This window comes from Saimiri boliviensis, chromosome 2 (assembly GCF_048565385.1).
Source record: "Saimiri boliviensis isolate mSaiBol1 chromosome 2, mSaiBol1.pri, whole genome shotgun sequence".
Taxonomy (NCBI): Eukaryota; Metazoa; Chordata; class Mammalia; order Primates; family Cebidae; genus Saimiri; species Saimiri boliviensis.
The window spans coordinates 119,704,302-119,730,203 of NC_133450.1; the positions used below are offsets into that span (position 1 = coordinate 119,704,302).

The following is a 25,902-nucleotide window of genomic DNA, read 5'->3' on the forward strand; positions in this document are numbered from 1 at the left end:
TGGTATGTGTAGTAAAACAAGCTATGCAGGCTAAGTTGTTCTTATTCACTGCTGTGCTCTGAGTAGGTTTTGGTATGTATGAGACACTTAAGTATTTGTTAAAGACATGAAACAAAGTAGGAAAGGACAGAATTATTTAACAAATGCTGGTGGGATAATTGGATAACAATTTCACATACACTAAAATAAAGAACATGGATTAAAGAGTTAGCCTATAAATAGAAAAATTAAAAGAATTATTCCAAATGTCAGTAGTACTTCTGAAGGGGCAACAATTTTGTGCGTTTAGAAGGATAAGAAGAAATCACAAAGGAGAATAAAAAAAACAAATCTGACTACATAAACATAAAAAAAGTATGCTAGCAAAATACTGTAATAATAACCAGAATTCAAAGTCAGACAACATGGGAAAATATTTGCAGAAAATGTGACAGCCAAAGGCCATGTATTTTTATTATGTAAAATGTTCATACAAATTGATAAGAGAAACATTGAAATTCCAAGAGCATAAACAAACAGCTCCCAAAAATGAAATTAAAAATAGTAAACACATGGGAAGATATTTGACCAAGTTGGTAATAAAAGACATTCAAAATAAAACGTAATTTTTTAAAAACTTGAATTAGCAAAGAAAATATAAAAATTAATTTCTATAAAACGCAAGGCTGGTAAGAATGTTGCAAAAGTGGTATTTCATATTTTGCTGGTGATGGTTTATAAATTGGTAACTCCTTTTTGGAAAACAGTTTGGCAGTACAATATCAAGAGTCATTAAAATATTTTATAGCCTTTGACCCAGTAATTTGACTTCTGGGAATTTATCCTGAGGAAATTTAATCCAAAATATGGGAAACATTAAGTGTCTAAAATGAATTGGGAAACACTAAATGTCTCACAATAGGGCGTGGTTAATATGCTACAGTACAGCCATTGGACTAAACACTACGTAGCCATTTATAATCACAGGAATAGAGACCATGCAGCCAAATGGAAAGATGCTTGTGCTTTAGTATTAAATAAAAATGAATAGATACTTTGTATAAAAAGATACATAGCAAAGATTGGAGTGAACACACCAAATTTTAAGTGGTTGAGCTAAAATAGCAAGACGACCGTGACTTTTTTCTTTATCTTTTGTCATAATGTGCTTTCAGCCTGTCTAGACGGATGGCAGTTACCTTCCTTTCTTGTTCCCAGTCCTGCTCAAGCTCCATGACCAGCTTCCAGCCCTACCCATCTGTGTTGGTGTCATTCAAGTTCCTGCCTTTCCAAGAAGCCCTCCCATCCCATCAGCCCATCAGCCAAATGGAACTATTCCTTTCCCATGTGCTTTTTTCTTTTCTTTTCTTTTCTTTTTTTTTTTGAGACAAAGTCTCACTCTCTCACCCAGGCTGGAGTGCAGTGGTGCCATCTTGACTCACTGCAACCTCCACCTACCAGGTTCAAGTGATTCTCCCGCTTCAGCCTCCTGAGTAGCTGGGGTTACAGGCACCCGCCACCATGCCCAGCTAGGTTTTGTGTGTGTGTGTATGTGTGTGTGTGTATGTGTATATATATATATATATATATATATATATATATATATATATATACTTTTTTTTAGTAGAGACAGGGTTTTGTTATGTTGGCCAGACTGGTCTTGCACTCCTGACGTCAGGTGATCTGCCTGCCTTGGCTTCCCAAAGTGCTGCAATTACAGGCATGAGCCACCACTCCCAGCCCCTTTCCCATGTTCTTGTAATGCTGTATTAGCATTTCTTTTACAGGATGACATACAATTTGCCTTGTATGGAAATAATATATGTACAGTGTGTGTCTGTTTCTGCAACTATATTTCAAAATCCTTAGAGGGATTTTGAAGCATTTCATTTCTTTTTCTCTCCCCACAGCAGAAGGCACAGGGCTTTTCCTGTGTGATATACCTGAATAAATATTAGTTGAAATTAATTTAATTGTGCTACAGTGAACTACTTCTGATTCCCTCGCAGGTGGAGCTCATGAAGGGCTTCAGCATCTGGGTCCTTTCGGCAACATCCCCAACATCGTGGCAGAGTTGACCGGAGACAACATTCCTCAGGACTTTAGTGAGGATCAGGGGTACCCAGACCCTCCAAATCCCTGTCCTGTTGGAAAAACAGGTAACAGACATGCCCTTGGGTTCCCATGGAAAGTAGGGATTTGGAAGGACATTAGAAATTCTAACATCAGCTACAAATATTACCAGAAATTGTATTTCCATTCTGATGGGCCCATGGGTATTTGTAAGTAGATGGGAAGGGGAAACTTATTCTAGAATTTTTGTGTGAGTTCTGGTGTTCACACACACCCACACGGGATTTCCCCTGCCAAGGCTTTACCTCCTTTCTGTGTCTCCCCTTGTTTGGGAATTGATGCACTTTTTAGCACCCCTACTCTTTTAATGAAAAGGGGAACATATTGTTTTCCTTTTCCATGAGACAACTTCTGCTGATTTTTAATGTCTTTGGAGCCGGTTAGTTTGTGGATTATCCCTGCCTGTTTGTTTTCCTCACTCCTTGTGACAGTCAATGTTCTGACAGTGTCATGCATCAACACCAAGTTAGCAACTTTCCTAAAATCCTGTTTATTTGGGGGCCAGGAGGTAGCATGAGAGAGAAGGGGTTCAGGAAGAAGTTGGTTAAGGACGAAGGTTGAAATTTTCCATGTTGTTCACTTTCTGCCCACTTTCCTACCCCCTAATGCCAAAGAGCACATTGACTGTAGCATGCCACTTTCACTTTCTTGAGCCTTAATCTCTTCATCAATGGAAGGAGGACATAGTCAGTGCCTTAAAAGAGCACACATTGTAGTTCTAGCTTATCTGAAAACAAAAACAATAAAAACATAAACTCATACAGACCTATGGAATCAAGCTCTAGAGCATGGGCTTCCCTCACATTGGTCTTTGAGCAGCTGACTTTGGTGGTGAGGCATAGGGGCTTTAGACTCTGACTACCTGAGTTCCAACTCCAGGTCAACCTGTGTGACCTTAAACAAGTAAATTAACCACTTTCTACCTCAATTTCCTTATTTGCAAAATGGAGGTCATTGTGGGAAGTGAATACAATTATCCATGTAAAGCATTCTAGCACAGCACCTAGCATAGAGTAAGGACTCTTTAAGTGTCATCCTGATTATAATTATAATTATATAATTATAATTAGCTGCCCCTGGTAAATAATGCACCTCTTACCTTGGGCTTGTGTTAGCTTCTAGCACCAGAGTAGGCTTTTTCTGCAAGCCTAATAATAACAGTTGATATTTATCAGTAACTGTGGTTTTTGCCATTGCTTTCAATGGGAAAAACCACAATTACTTTTGTACCAATCTAATATTATTTCTACTTTACATTAAGAAAACAGAAGCTTAGAGTGTAACTTGCACAAGGTTATCCAGATAATAAGTAGCTGAGCCAAGACTCAAACCCAAGTCTACCTGATGAACGGCCGTGTACTCAACCCCTGGGACACATTGCCTTTCTCTCAAAATTGTGATAATATTGACTACTCAGCTTTTTTTCTTTTTTTGGTTTGAACAGGGTCTTACTCTGCTGCCCAGGTGGGAGTGCAGTCACATTTGTAGTAATTTTCTCTCTCAGCCTCCAAAGTAGCTGGGACAACAGGTGTGCACCACCATGCCCAGCTAATTTTTAATTTTTTTGTAGAGATGGGGTCTCATTATGTTGCCCAGGCTGGGCTCAAACTCTAGAGCTCAAATGATCCTCCTACCTTGGCCTTCCAAAGTGCTGGGATTATGAGTGTGAGCTACCACGCCCAGACATTTTTTTCTTATGATACCCAGAACTGGCCTGACCTCAGCTTTTCTTAAACACAATGCAGCCTCTCTCTGAAAGAGACTCTTTTTAAAAAGATGCCCCTCCTTTCATTTAGGGTGAGGCCTCTGTTTTCCATGGGGCACAAAGCTTCCATCTTGAGGCGAAACAACCAACGTAGTTGGATGTGACCAAGCCAATGTGTGGCTGCTGGGCCAGGAAGGCAGGAAAACCTGAATCACTGCCTGGCTCTAATCATGTCAGCCACCTTTTACTTGCTTGTAGGGTTTTGGATGGGTAGTAAGAAAGACCAGATCAGAGTTTAAGGAGTGACAGTCTCCATTGTTAAATCCGTTGAATGTGTTACAGTGCACTGGTTCTTAAAGTGTGATTCCAGCACCACCACCAGCAGCAGAAGCACCTGGAAGCTTGCTAAAAATGCGACTTCTCAGGCCCTCCTCTCTGATTTAACCTATTGAATCAGAAATTCTGGGAGTGGGACCCAGAAATCTGTTGTAACTAGTCCTCCTCGTGGTTCTAGTGCACACTGAAGTTGGAGAATGGAGATCTGAGCTCTGCTGTTGACTGTAGTATCCCACTTTCACTTTCCTGAGCCTTAATCTCTTCAGCTCTGGAAGAAAGACATAGCAATGCCTTAAAAGAGCACACAGTGTAGTTCTAGCTTATCTGAAAACAAAAACAATAAACATGTGAAATCATACAGACCTACGGAATCAAGCTCTAGTCTGCGCACTTAGGAGCTCTGAGAGACAGCAATCAAGCTGGCCCTGTAGAACGGGACAAAATCCCAAATCCAGACACTTTCTTGTCACAGATTGTCTGCCATTTCCTTTGCCCTCCTTCCATTAAACTAACATTTTCCTCATTCTTTGTTCTACCACAATCTGCATTCCAAGAATGAAATCGCTTGCTAAATTTAGCCATTATTTGTGAGGAATTGCTTGAATCATGACATGGCACAGCACAGTTGAACAATCCAAGAATAAAACTTTGACTTCTCCTTTCGTGCCATGCTCTCCTCTGAATCGTGGCCCACTCACCCTGGATAGAGCAGCAGAGCTCAGAGTCCATCTCGGCTTCAGAGATAGGATGTGAATGCTCGGGTACATTTTCAGCCCCAGAGTCACATTCAGTTCTCAGAGCAGGCTTTATCTGTACCTCAGTCAGGGCCCACTCACACACAGGTACAGCAGAAACAATTATGAAAGGTTATAAAGGTCCCATATGCAGACTGCCTGAACGCTCTTGAATTGGTATATTTTCGTACCTGTAAATTGCTATATACAGTATTGTAAAAGTTAGATAAATAACTCACTGAAAAGTGGAGAGCCACATTAGGGATTGTACAGAATGCCGATGACTTCCATGTTAGCTACATGCTACTAAGAGCTGAGATACTGCACCCTGAAAGCTGCTAGAAGGCTTCAGAGGAGTATCAAGAGCTATACAACCTGGCTAATTGTAAATAGTCCCCCTTTCAGCATTGATTTTGATGTCTCACTATGTCTTTAAAATGAGATCTTCCTTCCTCCCGCTAACCCTGCACAACATTCACAATCCCTCCTCTGTCTCCTTTCTTATTGCTGTTGTCTAGAATACATTAGACATGGGAAAAATGACTCACTCTGGCAGGACTTCACACTTCATATCTAAATGATAGAATTTAGATAAAAACAGCATCCAAGAGGGATAGCCTTCTTTCTTTGGCTTGAATGGAAGCCATGCTTGATTTAAAGGGCAGTCACAGTACAAACCATCAGTTAAAGGGAGATGATGGAGAGGGAACTAAAACATATTGCAAACCTATTATGTGCTGGGTGCTCTAAATGTAATCATCTCTCTTCCTCAGGGCAATCCTGTAGCTAAATATTTAATTATTTGCATCTCACAAATACATAAATGAACTTGGAGAGACCAAGTTAACTTTCCAAAGGAATTAAACCTATCTATATCTCAGGAGCTGGGATTTGATCCTTGCGCTCTGCTCTTAGCCGACTCCAAAGCTTAAGCTGTTATCACAGTGAAACACAACATCAAGTACTGTATGGAGATTGATGTTATTGTGTAATATACTTTCTCCAGGAAGCCAAAGTAGTTTCTAAAGTGCTTGCTCAAGAGAAAACAAAGTGGGTCATGTGCAATAGAAGTATGTTACTTATGGAAACACTTGCTGTTGTAACAGATAAAAAAAAATGTTATGGCTCAATGCAATGGAAGTTTATTTTTCACCCATGTGAAGTCCTGCCAGAGGTGGGTGAGGCTGCGTTGGGTGGATGGTTCAGCACCCCAGACTGCCATCTTTATACCTGACACCCACAGTTGCCCTGGCGGCATGTAACAAGCTGACCAGTAGAGAGGGGGTGAGGGATGAGGAGAAGTAGAACATGGTATGAGAAGTTTTTATGCTCTTAAATGATGTATTTCACTTCCAGGCCTGGGAATGGAATACATCACTTGTGCTTACATTCTGTTGGCCTCAACAGGGGCAAATGACTCCATGTGATTGCAAAGCAAGGCTGGGAAATTAGTCTAGCTGTGTGCTAAGGAGGAAAAGGAAGTGGGTTTAGTGAACAGCCAGTGAGCCTCTGCACAGGAGTGGAGTTTGAGATGAGCATTCCTATCTAACTGGATCCTAGAGGGAAGGTGGCTTGTAGTGTTCCAAGTTACTACTGATGAGAACAGATTCTGACCTTTGGATGTCTAGTTGTTTTTGATAAATTAACTCTTAGAATAATGATAAATGTATTGACTGTTCCTCAAAAACATCTTTGACTGTTTGCAGTAGATGATGGATGTCTAGAAAACACCCCCGACACCGCCGAGTTCAGTCGAGAGTTCCAGTTGCACCAGCATCTGTTTGATCCGGAACATGACTATCCAGGCTTGGGCAAGTGGGTAAGTCCTACCTCAATTGTCAGTAGATTTTGCACTTTGGTACTCTGAAGGTGCTGATGACAGGGATGAGCAATATGGGCAAAAGAAGAGAAGACAAATTATTAAGAAGCTAATTTTTCAGAAATCTCTGGTTGCGAAAGCTTCAAGTCATTACTATTCAAAACCACGCTCATGTGTCAGTATATCAATGCACTCAGGCAGCACTATATCAAATCCATCCAAACAGACAGCAACCTAACACTGGCCGTAGTCTCCAGAGGCCTCTACTCTGGTGTACTTCACAGCCTGTGTCATACACATCCTAAATTTTACCAGTGTTTCCTGCATCTCTTATAGGGTTTTATCAAAAGATACGATTTTTTTTTAAGTGATCAGAAAACTTGCAAACTTGATTTCTAAACTAAGGGAGATAATCTCTGCAGAATCAAGGGAAAAAGGATGCCAGAGCTTAGAAACAGACATATGTAATTCTGCTTCATGGAAAGAGAAAAAAAATCCAAGATGTTTAGCAGTGGGATTGCAGTCAGTCCCAGGGCAGTGCGTATAGCTGTCAGTTTAAGGGAGCTGTTTATAAGCACTTGGAAAGAGAAATCATGACTATTTGGCATCGATGTGCTAAAAGCAAGTCTTGCCAATCTAATTATTTTCTTCCATTTGCCAGCATTATTCATTTATTTGCCAGCTTGATGAGGGAAATGAAATGGGCATGGTTCATTTGGACTGTTGCAAAGTATTTGACAAGATCGTTTTATGTTTCCCTATTGGAAGAAGTGGCGAGATACAGCCTAGGCAATAGAATATCACCAAAGAGGACTTGTTAAAGAGTCCATGTAGATAGGGAGGGAAATTTCTCAGGGTATTCTGTGTGTCTGAGCACTACCCCACTCCACATTTTTATAAATGTTTGTAATAAAAATATAGAACATGTACTTAGCAGATTCCCAGAGGATGACATGAAGTTGGAAGGGATACCATCAGATGACAGAGTTGGGATTCAACGAGATCCCAGCAGACTAGAATAATGAGCCACACAAGATCAGAACTGAAGGGGGATATGTCTGTGTTCTGTGGTTGGGCTTATGTGAGCAGATGCTGAAGCCATGTGAGAAAAGTGGGAAATACCTAGGAGTGTTCATTCACTTGAAACAGTAGGTGGCCAATATGTCTGTGGAATGAATCAAAGAGTGAACGAGCAAATATTCCAACTCCCTCAGCCCTCATGTCTTCTCAGCTCATTATTGACAGATGGCTTTGTGTCCTACTTCACTGGGAATACAGAAATTTCAAAACCAAACTCCCTCCCTTTCTTCTACATTGTTTTAGACAAAGATGTCCCTCCTCATTAGTGACCACTTTTATTTTTTTTCAGCATCTTGCTTTAACATTGCATTGGCAGTTCCCTCTGCCTTCAACACACACACCTTTCCTGTCTTAAAACAACAAAGCAACAATAGTTCTAGGTGAATTTTGCTTCTTCCAGTTTGCATTATTTCATTTTCCTTTTTCATAAACAGTTCTGTTGGCAAGAATTGGTTTGTGGAGCCACTTGTAAGCCTATTAGTAGAGCTTAAACATGTTGAGTTAAATAGAAAATCACCTATAGGTTCTCGAGTAAGAGACTGAAATAATAAAAGCCTTCTATAAAAGAGGTTATTTTGGTGGCAAATTAAAAGATGAAGTAGAGGGAGAAGAGACTAATCTGGGCCAGAAAGACAGTATGGGGAGTAATTTCAGTCATGATGACTGTGAACACAGTGAAGAAAGGTGGGAATCCAAGACATTTTAAAGGGGGAAAAACTAACCAGAATTAGTATATGGAATGAATATAGCATGAAGAGGAAAGAAGATATGTCAGCTTTTATCTCCATATGAAATGGAGAGCATGAGCTTTTTCTATGAGTGCACTTTAGAAAGAAAGAAGAGAGGAGTAGAGGGAGGAAGGAGGTATAAAAGAGAAGAGAGAGTGAGGGCAAGACTGGATTACTGAGGAGTACTGGGAAGGGATTCATAACAGGTGAGCAAAGCATTCCCAAACAGAAGCAAAAGCCAGGTTCAACAAGACACCAAAAGAACGAATTAAGCCCGCTGTGTTCTAGGCACCGTGCTAGATGCTCAGTATACAGGAGTCATCAGGATATGATACTGTTCAGAGAGTTTACAGTCCCATGGTTGAGATGAATTGCATGAAAGTGAAATGAACCCAACTTGGCACCATTCCGCTTCATGTTTTGGCTGTATTCTGAGGGCCAGAGACCATTATTAGGGAAGATGGAAGACAAGGGTAGGGTACCATCCAGGACTGAGGACTGGTGTGGCTGATTGGGATAGTAGCCGTTGAGGGAGTCAAAGGCACTAAGGAGAGCAGCACTGAAGTCTCAGGTGGGACGGTCTTCAGCCTAACTGGTAGGCTAGAAATGACAAAAAGAAAGGAGGGAGACTGAGTATAGGTATGAGTGAAGGCAAGAAGCCCAGCTGGTGGTGTGACAAGGTGGGAGGGAGGAAAACATCTCTTTTCCGCTTTCTTCATCTCTTTTTGAAAACCTTCACAGATTTCTCTCACCAAATTCCACTCACTTTCAGTGCTGCAGTATGAGGCCAACCACTGTCCTTCATTCTCTGTGCTTCCTTCTCGAAACACTGACTTGAGTTTCTCTCAGTCTTTCCCACTCTTTGTCTGTATTAGAGCTAAGACGAGAATCTAGAACCAAATGTAAAAGGAAAATATTAGAGATCAATGACCACGAACAATGTTGAGACACCTTTTGTCATCTGCATTTATGTGTTTGCTTAAACTTGAGTTTCCTTGTTTATTTTCTCATTACCACCTACCAGTAAAACATGATTTCCTTGGTTTTCACATGGAAGTGTGAATTGAGTATGTCTTGCTTTTCTAAACTGGTGACCCTCGGACCTTCCTCAGTGCTTATATGGAGTGACAGTCTCAAGGTCGTTTTCAGCCCAACCACCCTTCAAGTTAACAGAGACATCATCTTTCATGATAGAACAGCAGCATTAAGACCCTGCTTCCTTATCTGCTGATAACGCTTCCTTGTTTTTGACAATAGCTGGAGCTGAGCTGCTTCTTTAACAATGATTCACATATTACACATTTCAGTGTCTATCTTGTTTCCTGCATTTCTCTCTTTGTTAATGCACCAAGACACATTTATTGAGGGCACATAATATGCCTTCCAGGCAGGGGAATGAAAATACAAAGTTGAATAATAATAGTAATTGTGTTACATAGTACATAATAGTACAATACAGTAGTAAAGAGTAATATTTATTGAGCACATACTAGATGCCAGACACCTTTCTAAATACTCAGTAATCTCATTCAGTCTGCCCTTCCCGGTCATTCTCACTTTCCAGATGAGAAAATTCAGGCTTGGGGAGCTGAGGAGCCTGCTCAGCACACAGAGCTGGGATTTGAACCCCATCGTCTGACTCAAGAGTACTTTACAAGCTGAATCCGTTCCCCATCTTTTCATGGCTCATTGCTCCTAACGTGTCCTGTGTGGTAGTCCTATTGAGTCCTGTCGAGGGCTGGCTGCTTTCCAGACAATGTGTGTGACTACAGCAGTGGTGGCCACACTGGCTGGCTACTGTACATGCCAGCAACCCACTCCCTCTTTACACATTAACTGCTGAGTGATATTCACTTAAGAAAAAGTTATCTCAAAAAGCAAATGTTTCTTCTTTCCAAATGCTTTCATGCCTGTTCATGAGCAGCTGATCACGGCCAGAGCCTGAGCCACAGAGATATGAGGGACTACAGGCCCCTTCCTGACTTTCTTTCTCTTTCCTGACCTTAACATGTTTATTGAGTCAAACGCCCTTCAGTGTGGATTTGACTCAGGTTTCCATGTGATTAGACCTGAGTTATACTTTTTTCCATATGTCCTGCTTAGTATTTTACATCAGGAAGCACATGATGTCAGTTTGTCTCATGACTGGTAGTGTTAACTTTGTTAACTTTGTTCACTTTGTTAAAGTGGTGCCCTCCAGGTTTCTCTGGTATAAAATTCCCTTGGAAATTAATAGTTGATCTGTGAGAAGATGCTTTGGGGGCTGTGTAAATATTCTGCTCCCTGTTGAACTTTTAACCAACAAATACAGCATCCACTGATGATGCTTACCAGATTCAATGATAATGGTGATAGTTGCAAAATGATTATTTTCTTTCTCCACTATTCTTTCTGCATTTACTAGTTGACATTCTATTCTAAGTAAGAGTTTCCCCTGCTTCTCTGTTTATTTATTCATAAATCTGTTTATTTATATACTGTAAGTATGGATTCATGGATTCCATAATGGACATTACTATGTGTTTTGATGTTCAAACTGTCCTCAGTTTGGCCAGTGGGAATCTCCTCAAGCGGCTTTTCTTTCCTTTTGACAACTCCCCTTCATTTTTTTGAGCACTTCTTTACTTGCTGACCTAATTAGATATTCCATCTTCATCAATTCTTATCCTTTCCTTCCTGGCACTAGAATCAGATATTTCTCCAGGAAGCCCCCTGGTTCCATTTAGGAGTGTAATTTGAAACCAAGATCTGGACAGTTGTCCAAAATCTTGATGGCACCATGGAAAGCCCTTTTAATGAACTTGAACCTGCTACTCACATGGGAAACAGGCTCACCACTCCCCAGAGAATCAACAAGGAATGGATATGAGGAGAGAGAACTGATTTCCTTTCTTTCAATTTGTATGCTTCTCTTACCCATACCATACCTGCCAATCTCTGCGTTTAAGTCCATACAATAACAGGGCTAATTAGGAATGTCTCAGACACTTTCATGCAGGGATAGGGAAGCACTATTCCTGCTAATCCTAACCCTAGCTCTTAAGGAGATATGGGGACCGTCTTTGAAAGGAAGATTGGCCAGACCTTTTGCATTTCTTTTTGAATGAAGACTTTTATGGGTATGATCTGCCCCAAGATCTTCTAATGGAGAATTAACTGATGCTGCCTTTACCCAGCTGATGGCACGGGGTACCTCTGCCAGGGCTGGTTGACAATCTCACCCTGCGGTGCTGGCTCTCAGGTTCTTCTGCACTCCGTTTAGCTCAGGCAGCTAAAAACGATGGGGCACATGAAGAAGCCATTGTCCTCAACCCTTCTTGGCCTTCCCAGCTCTAACACCAGCTCTTCCCACATTCTTTGCCCCAGGAGTTTTTACTATCACAGAAAGGCAACCACAGACTGAAGAGAATGAGCCTCGCAGCAATATCCTCATTCCTCAAGGAAACGATCTGCAAGTCTGCCTTTTCTCTCTTCTCTTATTAAATTGATTCATTCCCCGAAGTGGGCAGGAGATAGAGGTTGTAGCCAGTACTGGCGTTTTTGGCAGTAGAAGCTTCTTCACTCCTGGTACCGCCTCCCTGCATAGTTGAGGTTGGGCAGGAGATAAGCGTTGTAAATTGCAGGTGGGGTGGATTTTAATGAACATGAAAAATGATGAAGCTCATTCTTGGCATTTGTCATTTTCAATTCCAAATCTACCACTGAAAATAAATCTGGATAAGTGGACAGCTCAGAGGATACATGTTGTATAAACTTGTTCCTTATCAGAACTCTGTCATTGTCTTTTTTTTTTTTTTTTTCTAAAATCAATGTCAGGATATTTTATTTAGAACAAAGTGAATCACCTCTTTTATACATTATTTTCCTCCAGATAAAAAAATCAAATAAATAAAACAACACAAGTAAAGCCCCCCCACCCCCCAAATCCCCTTCTCCCTTTCTGCCTTCAGGTTAAGTGTTCTGTCTTTTATAATCTCAATAGAAGGGAAATCTGTTGAGCATGTGTCTGATATTCTAGAGCTCATTTAAGCCCACTATGTGTTTGAAATACAGCAATATGTGGAAACACTTATACAAACTGTGGTAACAGAGCCCTCCCCCCTGACACAGCATAACTTTCCCTTCTGCCAAGAAGTTTTTTGGCAGTTTTTAAAAGGTTCACTCTATTAAAAAAGTTATAGACCAAATGGTTTTCCAATTGTCTTGACTGGGGGCACTGACTTACGCCACAGACGAAATGGTTGCAGAAGTCAGAATGTCTCGTTTATTTACACAGGGGATTGTTGTTAATGGTCAGACACTACTCTAGAGAGCAGTTTATGTGTACAGTTTATAAAAAGGGAGTTAGAGACAAAAATAAATGAGATAAAATTATTTGTTTTAAACAAAGGCTGTTCAAAGTGAGGAGATGGGTTTCCAGCACCCCTCATGTTTTAAAATGCCGTATTTCCCTGTTTCCCTGTTTACGTGATTGTTGATGACACTAGTGTGCCTCAGGGCATTGCAGAGGACTTTATTAAAAGCTGAACCACCAGCAGCTTTTCTCTTGTGGTCTATCTTTCTGACACGACATTCCTTTCATCTAGTTTTGTTTCCAAAATATGTGTATGCAAATATCCGGGGGACACACCAAGTATTGCTTTTAAAACAGACATTCACCAAATTTGATCCATACTTACACATTTGTGTTTTCTTTTCTCCCCATTCTAGAACAAGAAACTCCTTTACGAGAAGATGAAGGGAGGAGAGAGACGAAAGCGGAGGGTAACACGCGGCCGGCTGGGTTGTTGCTGGGATGCTTGGAGTTTTCTGAGTGGGGAAGCAAACAGGCTGGAACCTTCACTTGTTGGGGAGTCAGAATCCTCCCTTGTGCAGTCCTGAGAAACACTGGTCTCTGTGATGACGGCCACGCCCAGAAAGTCTGCCCTTGGTTTCTGCAATGGCTTCCCCAAGCTTTAGCAGATGATTTTTAGTGGAACGCCCAGTGTGCGGTGATTCCATCACCTCCATTTCGTTCAGGAAATGTGTATTGCCTCCCCCATCAGTGTGGTACATATCTGGGGAGACATGAGGGTCTGTCTGCCCTCCCAGGGTCTGTAGGCCATTGGGGAAAACTAATCACGCATCTGTATCAGTTCTATAAAAACGGGACAGAAACAGGGAAGTGCTGAGCTGCATGCTCCAGGAAACAGTTTTGAAGGAATTTGAGAGTAAAAGATGAGAAGAGCAAACCTTATTTCTCCTATATATCTTTTTTTTGTGGCCTAGCCTGACTGATGTAAGTCTGCTATATCTATGTGTTTGCTGTCTGTTGAATTTACTACAGGCTTAGTTTTAAGCCATCCCAGGACTGCCCAAGGTAAGAACTTGGTCTAGGTGCTCCACATTTAGCTACTTCGTATACAGTGTTGCCTCATGTAAAACCCAATATCACATTTGCTTTGGGTTTCCAGTGTATTTTATAACATCAAAACTTAATAAGTGATCAAGGTCCATTCTGCTAATCCATTGGTACCTTACTAGGCAGAAGGGGCTGGCCACCTGCCTCTTTTTTCTGATCAGATGAAAGGGGGTGGGGAATCACCCTGCTATTACATGGTAAAGTGCTATGAGATAGTGACCGTTTTAGTTAAAATATACAAACCTAACCATGTACTCAAAGCCACAGATTATTTATTCAGAAGAGCAAGTGCCTGGAACCTCACAAAATGTGGGAATCTGGGACGTGGTCATTGTGGCCACTCTGAAGGGTTTTGCCAAATCCATTTAGAGATAGCTTCAAGAAGTGTGGATTTTCTGGCCTAAGCATCAGTCCTCAGGCTCCCACAACAGAAGGTTCAAGCCGCTGTGCTGCCTGACAAAACACAGAGGACCTACAGCAATTTTCTATGCAAGAAGTAGAACATTTTTACCTCTGGAAACAAATCTTTTTTGAAGAGAGTTACCGGGGTTATTAAAGGGTTTTTCTTGGTGATGACAGCTTCCAATAGCAGATGGTGACAGAAAGGGTCCAAAGGGGACAATGTGGTCTTGAGAGAACATCAAGAAATTCTATTCTAGGAGCTCAAAATGCACATAATTTACCAGTCACATGGCTTGAATAACTCCCTACAGTGCAACAAGAACATTTCCAAATAAGATCAATGACTGACCCAGAATGAATAACTTAACTTGAAACTTTAATTGTGTCTACTTCCTAGCCCACCATTCCTTCTGCCCTAACTCATTGAATGACCATGGGTCATGATTTAGGTCATTTTTCCATGAGACTAGTGATTACCAAAACTCAGAATGCTGGCTAAGACACGTTACAAAGGATTTTACTTTAGTCTCAATTTCCTCCACATAGGAAACGCTTAGAATTTAGGAAAGGAAGGGTCATTTTGATCTAGAGATACCATATTCTTCCTATTCTTAGGCATCTACAAAAACCCATTGTCATGCCATAAACCATGGATTGATGAGGAAGCAAGTTGGCCCTGCCCAACATTGGTCTCAGATACTGTTCCCATCTTGACTGAAGATCTTAACATGCCCCCCCCCCACCCCAAGTGCATGAATCAATATAAAGAAACTATAAGCTTTCTTTTCTTGAACAATGAAGTCCTCTTCCAGCGAAGCTCAGCATCTGCTGTGAGTTTCCAGAGGACATGGAAAGTAAAGATCCAATCCTAGTGGTTCTTCCAGTTGTAAAATAGGAATAATGTTCTCTGTGTACCCTACAAGTCTCTTGCCCAAGTGAGAGAAGATAAATATACAAGTGCCTTGAGTTCTTCAGAGCACAATTATAACCAAGGCTCAGCTACGCATGGTGGCTTATGCCTGTATTCCCAGCCCTTTGGGAAGTCGAGGTGGGTGAATCACCTGAGGTCGGGAGTTCTAGACTAGCCCAGCCAACATGATGAAATCCCGTCTCTACTGAAAAAACAGAAATTAGCCAGGCATAGTAGTGTGCTCCTGAGAGAGGAGAATCATTTGAACCCAGGAGGTGGAGGTTGTGGTGAGCTGAGATTGCACCGCTGCACTCCAGCTTGGGTGACAGAGTGAGACTCCGTTTCAAAAACCAAAAAACAAAAATCAAGGCTTATTATTATTCCTAAGTGGTGGATTTAATACCCAGTTAAACATTTATCAAAAAAGTTCACCTGATTTCTTTTTTTTCTTCCTCATTAATTTTTCCCCTCTCCTCCAACCTTTGCATGTTCTAGGTCTGGGCAGGGCTTTCTCCTGTGAGAAATGTTTCTTATCAACGTTGCAACCAAGCCCCATGTGGGTTTATGCAACTTTATGTACTTACCCAAATCCAGTTGAATTCCTAATTGCTTCAAAAATAAAAGGTCAATCTACCTTTAGATAACTATTAACTTTTAAACTCTTAAGCTGTATCTTGTTAATATTTTAGATCTATTTATCTTATTTAAATAGCTTATGAACCTTTTAATCCCACATTTGATCAACTTGAACATCGCATATCCTCCTTTAACATGTTAGAATTTTTGGGAATAAATATTACTAAACAAAATGTTTCTGATATGGAATATACCTTTTCAGTCCACACTTGCTCCGCTTACACAGAGATTCTGATATGATCCCCTAGGGTAGGCCAAACGACTGTAATTGCTAAAAGGAACGTTTATCATTTTAAATATTTTTAAGATGAACTATCAGCAAGATGTTGTCTTGTGACATGTCACTTTTCAGATGTCTGAGGACATTGCTCACTTTGTAATTCTCACCTTCTTTGGATGCATCTTTGCAGAGTGAGTGGGAGCTTTCATGATTCATGCGTTTATCAGTCAGAATGTGAAAGAGCATTTGTAAATGCTAAACTCCAGTTTCATTCCTTCTCTTTTGGAGAATGTCTGCTCACCTTTCAAGAGTCATGGCAGGCCATGACATAGACAAGACAGCTCCAACCTGTAAACAACATCCATTCATACATGGGAATCTAGCGTGCAACAGGGATTGCCGATCACTTGTAACTACAGCTTCTTTCTTATATTTGTGTTCCGTTATTGGAAGGCAATTTCAATAAACAAACATCTTGCAGAACTTTTGAATTTTTTTTCTGCTTGCTAAATACTATTTTGTAAAGTTTCAGTTACTAGTTCAAATCCAAACCTCAAAAAATAGATATGTATTAGAGAAGGAATGGAAAAATCTTTACTCATTAAGAATACCAACACATGAAAGTCATTTCAGAGTACAGAGTCTTGAGTCAAAAACAAAGGAGCCTTCCGGGAAGCTTCCTTTTTTTCTTTGGTTTTTGAATTTGACTGAAGGAAGGTGGAAATGATTGCTTGAGCCCCTAAGGAATTCTCTTTAGTAAAATATTGGCATGGAAGAATCAATCTCAGCAACAGGATGATCTGGGACCAGTCTTCAGATGCTAATTCCCACTTGGCCCTACTCTTCTCCTTTAGAACATTCTTATTGCAAAATATAATTCAATACATTTCAGATTCCCTCTCCTACCTAATTAGGGCCATACAATAATACTTAATCTTTCTAATGGGTCTTGGTATCTATGTTAGTGGCAACGACTACTTACGAAGATTTGGCTTACCCCAAGAATAATAATTTCTTAAGAGACCACATTGCATCTGATAAAGAGCTCTATAGTTGTGTGAAAAACACAATTAGAGACATCTATCAGTCAGAAAATGTTTCATATGCCACTGAAGTATTAATGAGTACACTGGAATAATTGTTTGGTAGTTGGTAGGTACCAATGGTGTATTGTTGTTAACCCACTAGGCCAGAAACAATTCTTGTTCATTTCTTTTCTGAGATGTCTATACCTGATGTTCACATATAACACCAAATCACATGTTTTTTGTTTTTTGTTTTTTGTTTTTAGAGTATCAATCCATATCTACAAGGACAGAGACTGGATAATGTTGTTGCAAAGAAGTCTGTCCCCCATTTTTCAGATGAGGATAAGGACCCAGAGTAAAGAGAAGATGCTGGATGGATGAAAACCCACATTACCTGTTAGGCCTCAGCATGGCTTATGTGCACGTGTTAATAGAGCCCCTGTGAATGGCAGCATGTTTCTTATATAGATAATTATGGATAAAAAGTAGCTGTATGTTGATAGTGTGTTGTCTTCACACTGATGGCCCTACTTTCTGCTAAATTAGATAAGAGCTTTTCTGTTTTTTGGCATTTTAAAAATGTGAATCTGAGATGGTCATAAAAATTGAAATGTGAATGTCAACAATAAAAAGCAAGACTATGAACGACTCAGATTTCTTGCAGTTTTAAAATGGTGTTTGAGGTTGTACTATTTTGGCCAAGTCTGTAAAAAGCTGGCATTTGATTTTGATTATGTAGTTCATCTAGCCCTTGGACATTGTTATACGCCAATAAAGAAGGCTGGACTCAAGAGAAGAAGCTGACACATTTCACTTGGCTGCATCTTAACAAACATATATGCAAGCATTGGCATATGAAGTTTTCTTTTTAAAGCATTATAAAGAACAATTTCTTTGTTTACTAGAACAACCTGATACATTGTTAGTATATGATCCTAACAATGCTGTGAACTTCATGGCTCTGGTATTATCCCCATTTTACAGGTGGTAGAACTGAGATACATTCAACACATCATTGGGAATAACCAGCAAAATCCAGCATGAAGAGACTCTGCAGGATAAGTAGCCTAGCTTTTTTCAACAAATAAATGGTAGAAGGGGAAAATGGTGGCGTACTATCACAGATTTTAAAAGGCTTAAGAGACATATGAGCGAAATACAATGTATGTGGGTCTTATTTCCATCCTGCCTCAAATCAAATTAAGAAAAACTTTGATCAGACAATCAGGGAAGTTTGAGCAGTGACTGAATATTTTGGTATGGTTTAAGAGTTACATAGTATTATATAATGGCTACTTTTTAAAAAGTGCCCTTATCTCTCAGGGATAAATATTGAGCGATTTACAGATAAAATAATACAATGTCTTGGATTTGCTTTAAAATAATGCAGTGGTCGTGATGAGGTGAAGGGGTGAGAGGGAATAGGGCTATAGATAATCAAGACTGGCCATACACTGAAAACTATTGAAGCTGGGTCAAGGGTACCCGGGAATTAATTGCACATCTCCCTCCCTCCCTCCCTCTCTTCCTTCTTTCCTTCCTTCCTTCCTTCCTTCCTTCCTTCCCTCCCCCAAACTGGAGTGCAGTGGCATGATCTCAGCTCACCACAACCTCTGCCTCTCATGTTTGAGCAATTCTTCTGCCTCAGCCTGCCGAGTAGCTGGAATTACAGGCATCTGCCACCATGCCCAGCTAATTTTTGTATTTTTAGTAGAGACAGGGTGTCATCATGTTGGCCAGGTGGCTCTTGAACTCCTGACCTCAAGTGATCCACCCGCCTTGGCCTCCCAAAGTGCTGGGATTACAGGTATGAGCCACCATGCCCAGCTTGCACTTATTTCTGTGTTTGTATATATTTGAAAATTTCCACAGTAGAACCACAGTTAAACGTTAAAAAATAAGAGTAGATCATGGTAAGAACTGGCCTGGAAACAGCAATGTTGGAAGAGATAGAATAAGGCTAGATAAGGCTGTGAAAAATGTAACGAAGCAAAAAAGGAAGATGAATGGAGAGTTGCCTCAGGGTGCTAGGGAAGTAGCAGAGGGATCCACAGGAGAGAAAATCTGGCTGGGGCTTGTGGTGGTGAACTGGATGGCGAAGTCAGAGTGGCTGGGAGGAGATGGGATTTTCACCAAAAAAAATGGGAAACTTAAAGGCAGAAGACCAGGAGAACCTCCACTAGATAGACTCAGAAAGGCATTTCCTTCTGGATGGAGTCAGCTAGGCATCTGCAGCAGAGACAGAGGGATTTGCCTGGGGGCTGGAGAGGGTCAGTATCTCCTGTCTCAGCCTTCCCACAGTGTTGCAGCTGAGGATCTTTGAAACCAGGAAGGTGGTTGTAGTCACCCCAGGGACATGTGGAGAAGAACAAAAGAAGAGGATGGAGCTGGCACCACAGCCATTCATCCTGATTGAACTCCCACTGTGGGCACAGCCAGCTGGAGCCCCAGAGTAGTTACACAGCATGAGGAGGGGTTTACAATGCGGTCATGGGGTCATTCTAGAAAAGAGTTTCCTCTGTTCTTCCTACCAAGAGAGAAAAAAAGATCGTTGAGTGTTTCCTCCAGCATTTGTGCAAAGCCACCCTCCCTTTCCACCACCTTCAAAGTGAGTCACATGCCAGGTTCACTGGGCTGAGTCTTCTAGGGATGGCTCTTCCAAATGTATTTGCACCCAACCATGCAGAGTTCCAAAACACACCTGGAGATTCCCGCAGGGAGCAATTCAGAGTTGGAAGAGTTTCTGCCAGCGAGCTGGGGGTCTGTCTGAGTTGGGCAGCCACCTGCAGGTGATAGGACCTTGGAAAACAGGAGTCATCCACTTGATTTACAGTTCCACAGTTACTGCCACACGATGAGAAGCAGCAGGACCCCCACTCCACACTTCCCAAGACTCCTGGAACAGAATTCGATTTCTTTGGCAAGTCTTTGAGGAGGACCTTTCCTGTTTATTCAGTTAGGCACAAAGGAACAGCAGAAACATCTTTTCTCCTCCTCTTTGCTCTGAAACCTTTTAGAGATACCAAGCTTCATGGATACATCTCACAGTTACCAGCCACAGGGTTAGGGCCTGAGGGACAGAACTCTTCAGGTCCTCCGTCTGCCACAGGGTCACACGGTGATCACTAAGGTGCCACTGCCTTGGCCAGGGTGACAGGGGAGCCAGAAAAATGGGAACATTTATTTAAAATAGATTGTTGGCCAGGTGCAGTGGCTCACGCCTGTAATCCCAGCACTTTTGTGATCTGCCCAAAGTGGGTGAATCACTTGAGATCAGGTGTTCAAGACCAGCCCGACCAACGTGGTGAAACTCCGTCTCTATTAAAAATACACGCACATACACACACAAATTAGCCAGGCATGGTGGCACATGCCAGTAATCCCAGCTACTTGGGAGGCTGAGTCAGGAGAATCACTTGAACCCGTGAGATGGAAATTGCAGTGAGCCAAGGTCACGTCATTGCACTCCAGCCTGGGCAACAAGAGTGAAACTCCATCTCATAAATAAAAAAATAAATGAATAGATGAGAGTGTCGGCTAGAGGAACTCATTCTTCTAGCTGAGAGTGGGCAGGGGAGGGCATGGTTAATGATTTCTCTTTTATAATCCCTTTTTGTGTTCCTGAGGGACCTCACACATACTTTCATACAGTCCCTGTAACAGGGCATAATGATTAGATTTACTCTATATACAGAGCAGGCTCTGTATACCTTGTTCATGTAAATGTCCCTCCCTACATTTTACAGATGAAGTAATTGAGGCAGAAGGATTCATGACTTAACCAAGACTCCTCAACTAGTTAAGTGGTAGAGCTGAGATTTGAATTTAGTCTCTTGGACTCCACAGTGGATACTCTCCCCTGTACACTATTACCTGTTAAAGGGAAACCTTAGACAGATTAAATCGAACAGACTTTAATTGATCAGAGAACTATGTGCAAAATAGGTTCAGAGAGACAGTGCACTGCCGTGTGGTTGAAGAAAGTTTGTGAACAGAAAAAGGGAAGTGAGGTCCACAAAACAAACAGGAACAGCTAGACTGGTTACATTTTGGTGTTTGCCTTATCTGAACATGGTTTCAACAGTTGGCCGCCTTTGGCCGAATCTCAGTGATTGGCCCAAGTGCAGGTTACAGCCTTTGTACACATCCAGTCAGGTTATAGTTCGCTACATACAGAGAACTTTTTAGGCTGAGCTTACACCATGTAAGGAGGTAGCTTTGGGCTAAACTTAATTTAGCACACCGAATACTTGTTTACTTATTATGTGTGTGCCTCATTCAATTGGGTTATAAGCTCCTTGAAGCCACAGGCTGTGTCTCATTTTCTTTTTATCTTGATATCTTGCACGCCACATAACTGTTTGCCATTGAATGAATGAGCAAGATGGAATGTTTTTCTTTTCTTTTTTTTTTTTGAGACAGAGTCTGGCTCTGTCACCCAGGCTGGAGTGGAGTGCAGTGGTGCGCTCTTGGCTCACCGCAACCTCGGCCTCCCAGGTTCAAGCGATTCTCCTGCCTCAGCTTCCCGAGTAGCTGGGATTAAAGGCACATGGCATGACCCTGACTACTTTTTGTATTTTTAGTAGAGTCAGGGTTTCACCATGTCGGTCAGGCTGGTCTTGAAATCCTGCCCCCATGATCCACCCACCTCGGCCTCCCAAAGTGCTGGGATTACAGGCATGAGCCACCACACCCGGCCAATGGATTGTTTTAAAGAAGTCATAAAAGGTAAATCATCTTAGACTATGTACAGAGGGAAGGGTGGTATTACCTCTCAATTTGGTGGGGTTTACAGATTGATTTAAAGTTGTGTACATAGTTCTCAAGTCTTTCTTAGACTCAGCCAGTAGAACTACCCACTTCTTTTCTGAATCACTGCCCATATATTGGTAGTTCAGAAAGTGTCAAGGCATAGAGTTCCTGCCAAATATGTCAATTTGCTGCACACCATGATGGTCATGCATGATTCATTTATTAGGTAGATAGACCAGACCCATGTGACAGCCCTGCTCACCTACAAGGCAGATCTGTGGGCAGACAGTGCATTGGGTTCTGCTGTGAGTGTTCATGGACCAGTGTTTCTCTGACCATGGGATAGCCACATGGGCAGTGCAGAAGGCATATGCCAGCCCTTCACTAGTGTCACATGTTGTGGCACATCTTGGGGATTAGAACAGAGAAACTTTGGGTAACATTGGCCATTCAGTGGGGAGCTAGCTTGGAGGATGGTCCTAAGGGAGGGGTCAGGGAAGTATTCAGGACATCACCTTTCAAAGTGTTCCAGGACATTATCTACAAAATCCATTGGCATATCTAGCCAGGAGTATATCTTGCGAAAGTAATATTCCTCAAAGCTTCCTGAGGTCTAGCTTTAGCAACAGCCTAGGCCTGGCAGGATTCGGGGAGCAGAGTAGTTAGGTACAAAAACTTTGCAATTAGATTTGTAATTAGTTTGACTCTGGGTTCTGTGACTTACAAGTTGTGTGGCCTTGAGCAGATAATCCCATCTCACTGAACCTGAGTGCTTTCACATAACCAGTGGGAAAGGTAATACTTGCCTCATCAAATTGATATGAAGATAAATTCTATGTAATATAGCGCCTGTGTCAAACCTCGATTTAGTGCCAAATTTAGAATTCATCAGATTTCAGTGCAAGAAATCAATTATTTACTCTGGATATTTCCAGATGAAAGGATGTAGTGCAAGAAATGATGTGCTTACAAAGTTATTTAAAGATGTGGAGGAGCATGAGGCAGGGATCCACAGCTGGGCTTAACCAGTTCAAGGTCACCCACATAGCTGGAATCCAGAGGTCAGAAAGTAGTGGTTGGTGTCACTGGCACCACCACATCACTACCACTGATGTGTGACATTGTCTTGACACAAAAGCCATTGTCTTCACACAAGAATGGTGACTTTTCCTGTAGCTACCGTCTCTCATAGTAGAAACAGCAGCAGAAAAATAGATGTTTTTCCCTCTCTTCCAACTTCAACATCTGTGGGAATGCATCTATTTGGTGTTCGTTTGCTTCCAGAAGCCTGTCTCCTGAGGAGTCAGGTATCAGCTATATTTGGGATTCCCAACCCCTGGGCCACAGACCAATACTGGCCTGTGATCTGTTAGGAACCTGGCTGCTCAGGAGGAAGTGAGCCGTGGGCGAGTGAGCATGACTGCCCCAGGCCTGGCTCCTGTCAGTTCAGTGGCAGCATTAGATTCTCATAGAAGCACAAACCCTATTGTGAACTGTCCACGTGAAGGATCTAGGTTGCACACTCCTCATGAGAATCTAATGCCTGATCATCTGAGGTGAAACAGTTTCATCCCAAAACCATATGCCCCTTGCCCCCTTGCCATCCGTGGAAAAATTGTCTTCCACAAAAACAGTCCCTGGTGCCAAAAACGTTGAAGACAACTGATCTATGTTTTCCACATAGGGATAGCCAAAGCCCAGGTAAGCTGAAGCTCTATCAACAAAGTAGAGCCCAGTTGTGCTGATCTTAGTTTTGCCATCAATCTACTATCTGATAACAGCTCCAAAGGAGAAGAGTGAAAATTGTAGAATTTGAGATTATTTTTCCCACCTTCCTGGTTGATAAAGTAAGAAATAGTGCTTTAAAGAAGATAAGTAATTACAGCACAGATATAAACCAAACTCAAGCTTTATCATTAGGATTAACATAGGAACCACCCCCATGACATAGACCCCAAACGTACAATAGTATGAATGAAAAAGGTAGCAGCGGAGGCTGACCTTTATCATTTTTCACTATGCTTGCCTTTTTTGTTGTTGTTTTTTGAGTCGGGATGTTAGCTTATTTATCCTCCACAGCTTATACAAGATTTCACTTTGGCTCATCCTATTTTAAAGTGTCTGACAGGTGAATAATGCATGGTATTTAGATGGCACCAGTAATCCAAGAAGGTCAAATTTCTTTGCAATTAGTCAATCATACTCCAGAATACTCTGAGAGAGGCTGGGATAGGAGAGAGAGAGTTACTTTCATTTAACAGAAGATGGACTTAGGGAGTGGCAGGGACCAATGAAAAAGCCAGAATGAGAATGGCGAGATGTCCCAACACTATCTCCCTTCCGCACCAACAACCCAGGAAAAATTTTCCAAATCACTTTCTACATATGCCTTGACTGTTGATTCATCAAAGATGTCTTCAATAGATTCACAACTCAAACCACATTGCCGTGTTTAAGGGGAGCATTGAAAATATGAATATAGTATTTCTTCTATTTTTTGCAAATGGATGTGTTTGATACCAAACACTGTCAGCAGCTAATATTATTACTATGTTTGCTAATATGCTCAGATCAACTGGGCACACAACCAAAACCCGTAACATTCCTGACTGAAGTATGATCAGATGCTCTCAAATGCAATTTGCCTTCTTCCCTGGCATCATAAGAGAAAAGGCTTTTGTTGGATATGTTTTATGAACACCAAAGAGAGTAAACAGCTTTTGGAAGAAGCCAGAGTGCTTTCCTCCTGATTCATTGTGAATGCCTGCAAGTGTTTCCTTTTAAGTTAAAACAATTTACAAATTCTTCTCACTAAATCAATCTACATATTTTTATCACTGCTATTTTTAATAAGTAACTTTTCTTTCTGAAAATGTATTTCACTTTGCCTCAGCCTTTCTGTGATTCTTGGGAGACGAGAAACAGAGTTCATTTAAAACACTCTTGTTTATGATGGACGAAACCACAAACTTTGTGTGATGTTAACCCACTCACAGAAGGAGAATCTGAACTTGAGTATTTTGTGTTTGGAGAGAAGGCTCACCAAAGAAAATGGACTCATTTCAATTCAATATATTATAGGAAGGAAAAGATCAAGGAAGAGCTGGTCTTAAAACTGTCAAAATATAAGAATTTGATGGGAAGAAAGAAGGAAAGCAGAGCAGTTGGAAATGCAAAAATAAAAGAACTGGATCCAGACATGTCTATGTAATTTCCCAGAAATGGAAATTGTACTGGCAATTTGGAGAGATATGTCGGAAAACAATATACATTAAATGTTTCTTGCAGCAATGAACTCGGAAGGCTCTTAGAACATATGGCATAATGGTCTTATAATTCATCTACATATGGCCTTATCCTTGGTGACTGACAAAAGGGGAAACCAAGTTTCATAAGGAATCGAACACAGAAGAGGAAGCTAAGTGCTTTTTTAGAAAAAAAAAAACAAAACAAAACAAAAAAAACAACAAAAAAAGAAAAGCCTTTTAAGCTTCTAGGTCATCAGCAAACTATTAACTAATGGAGCCTACTAAATTTGCATTGGGATAGATCACATATGTAACTTCCTTTGATTCTTCGATAGCTCTGTGATGTAGGCGTCATTTTCTCTGTTTCCTGATAGACCAAGAGTTGGCTTCTCTAGAAGTTGCTTAGGTAATTGGTGGTGGAGCTTAGATGCAAATAGAATTCTTTCCACCACACCAGTGATTCTCAAACCTGGCTGCTTATCAGAATCATCTGGAGAGCTTTGTACAAATACAGATTCTTGGGCCTCAGCCCAGGAAATTCTGATTCAGTAGTCTAGAGCAAGCTCTGAGGATCAATTTTTTTTTTTTTAATTTTTTAGTTTCTCCAGTGACTCTGATACACAGTGAATGTGGGGAAACCCTGCACACAATTGCCACCAGAAATGGTGTGAGAATGGGTGAAGAGCCCAGGAGGGAAGGCTGTAGAATACAGGAACTCTCCTGCTCTATGAGAAGCCCGCTAAACTGCACCGAGCCATAAGTAGTCTCATAAAAATCTACTAGATCTGAAG

General features: G+C 41.3%; 1 protein-coding gene across 2 annotated transcripts in view; it reads left to right on the plus strand.

Moving 5' to 3' along the window:
* Positions 1-17,763, plus strand: part of SCG5 (secretogranin V) — a 53,025-nt gene extending 35,262 nt beyond the window's left edge. Inside the window, exons 3-6 of one of the 2 annotated variants that reach the window (XM_010346261.3) lie at positions 1,989-2,138; positions 6,597-6,706; positions 13,225-13,278; positions 17,375-17,763. In XM_010346261.3, coding sequence (XP_010344563.1) covers positions 1,989-2,138; positions 6,597-6,706; positions 13,225-13,278; positions 17,375-17,470 — 410 coding nt within the window. In that variant the 3' untranslated portion in view covers positions 17,471-17,763. Of the gene's footprint in view, positions 1-1,988; positions 2,139-6,593; positions 6,707-13,224; positions 13,279-17,374 lie in introns of both variants that reach the window. The other variant, XM_003935751.4, reaches the window with a different exon arrangement.
* The last annotated feature ends 8,139 nt before the right edge of the window (positions 17,764-25,902 follow it).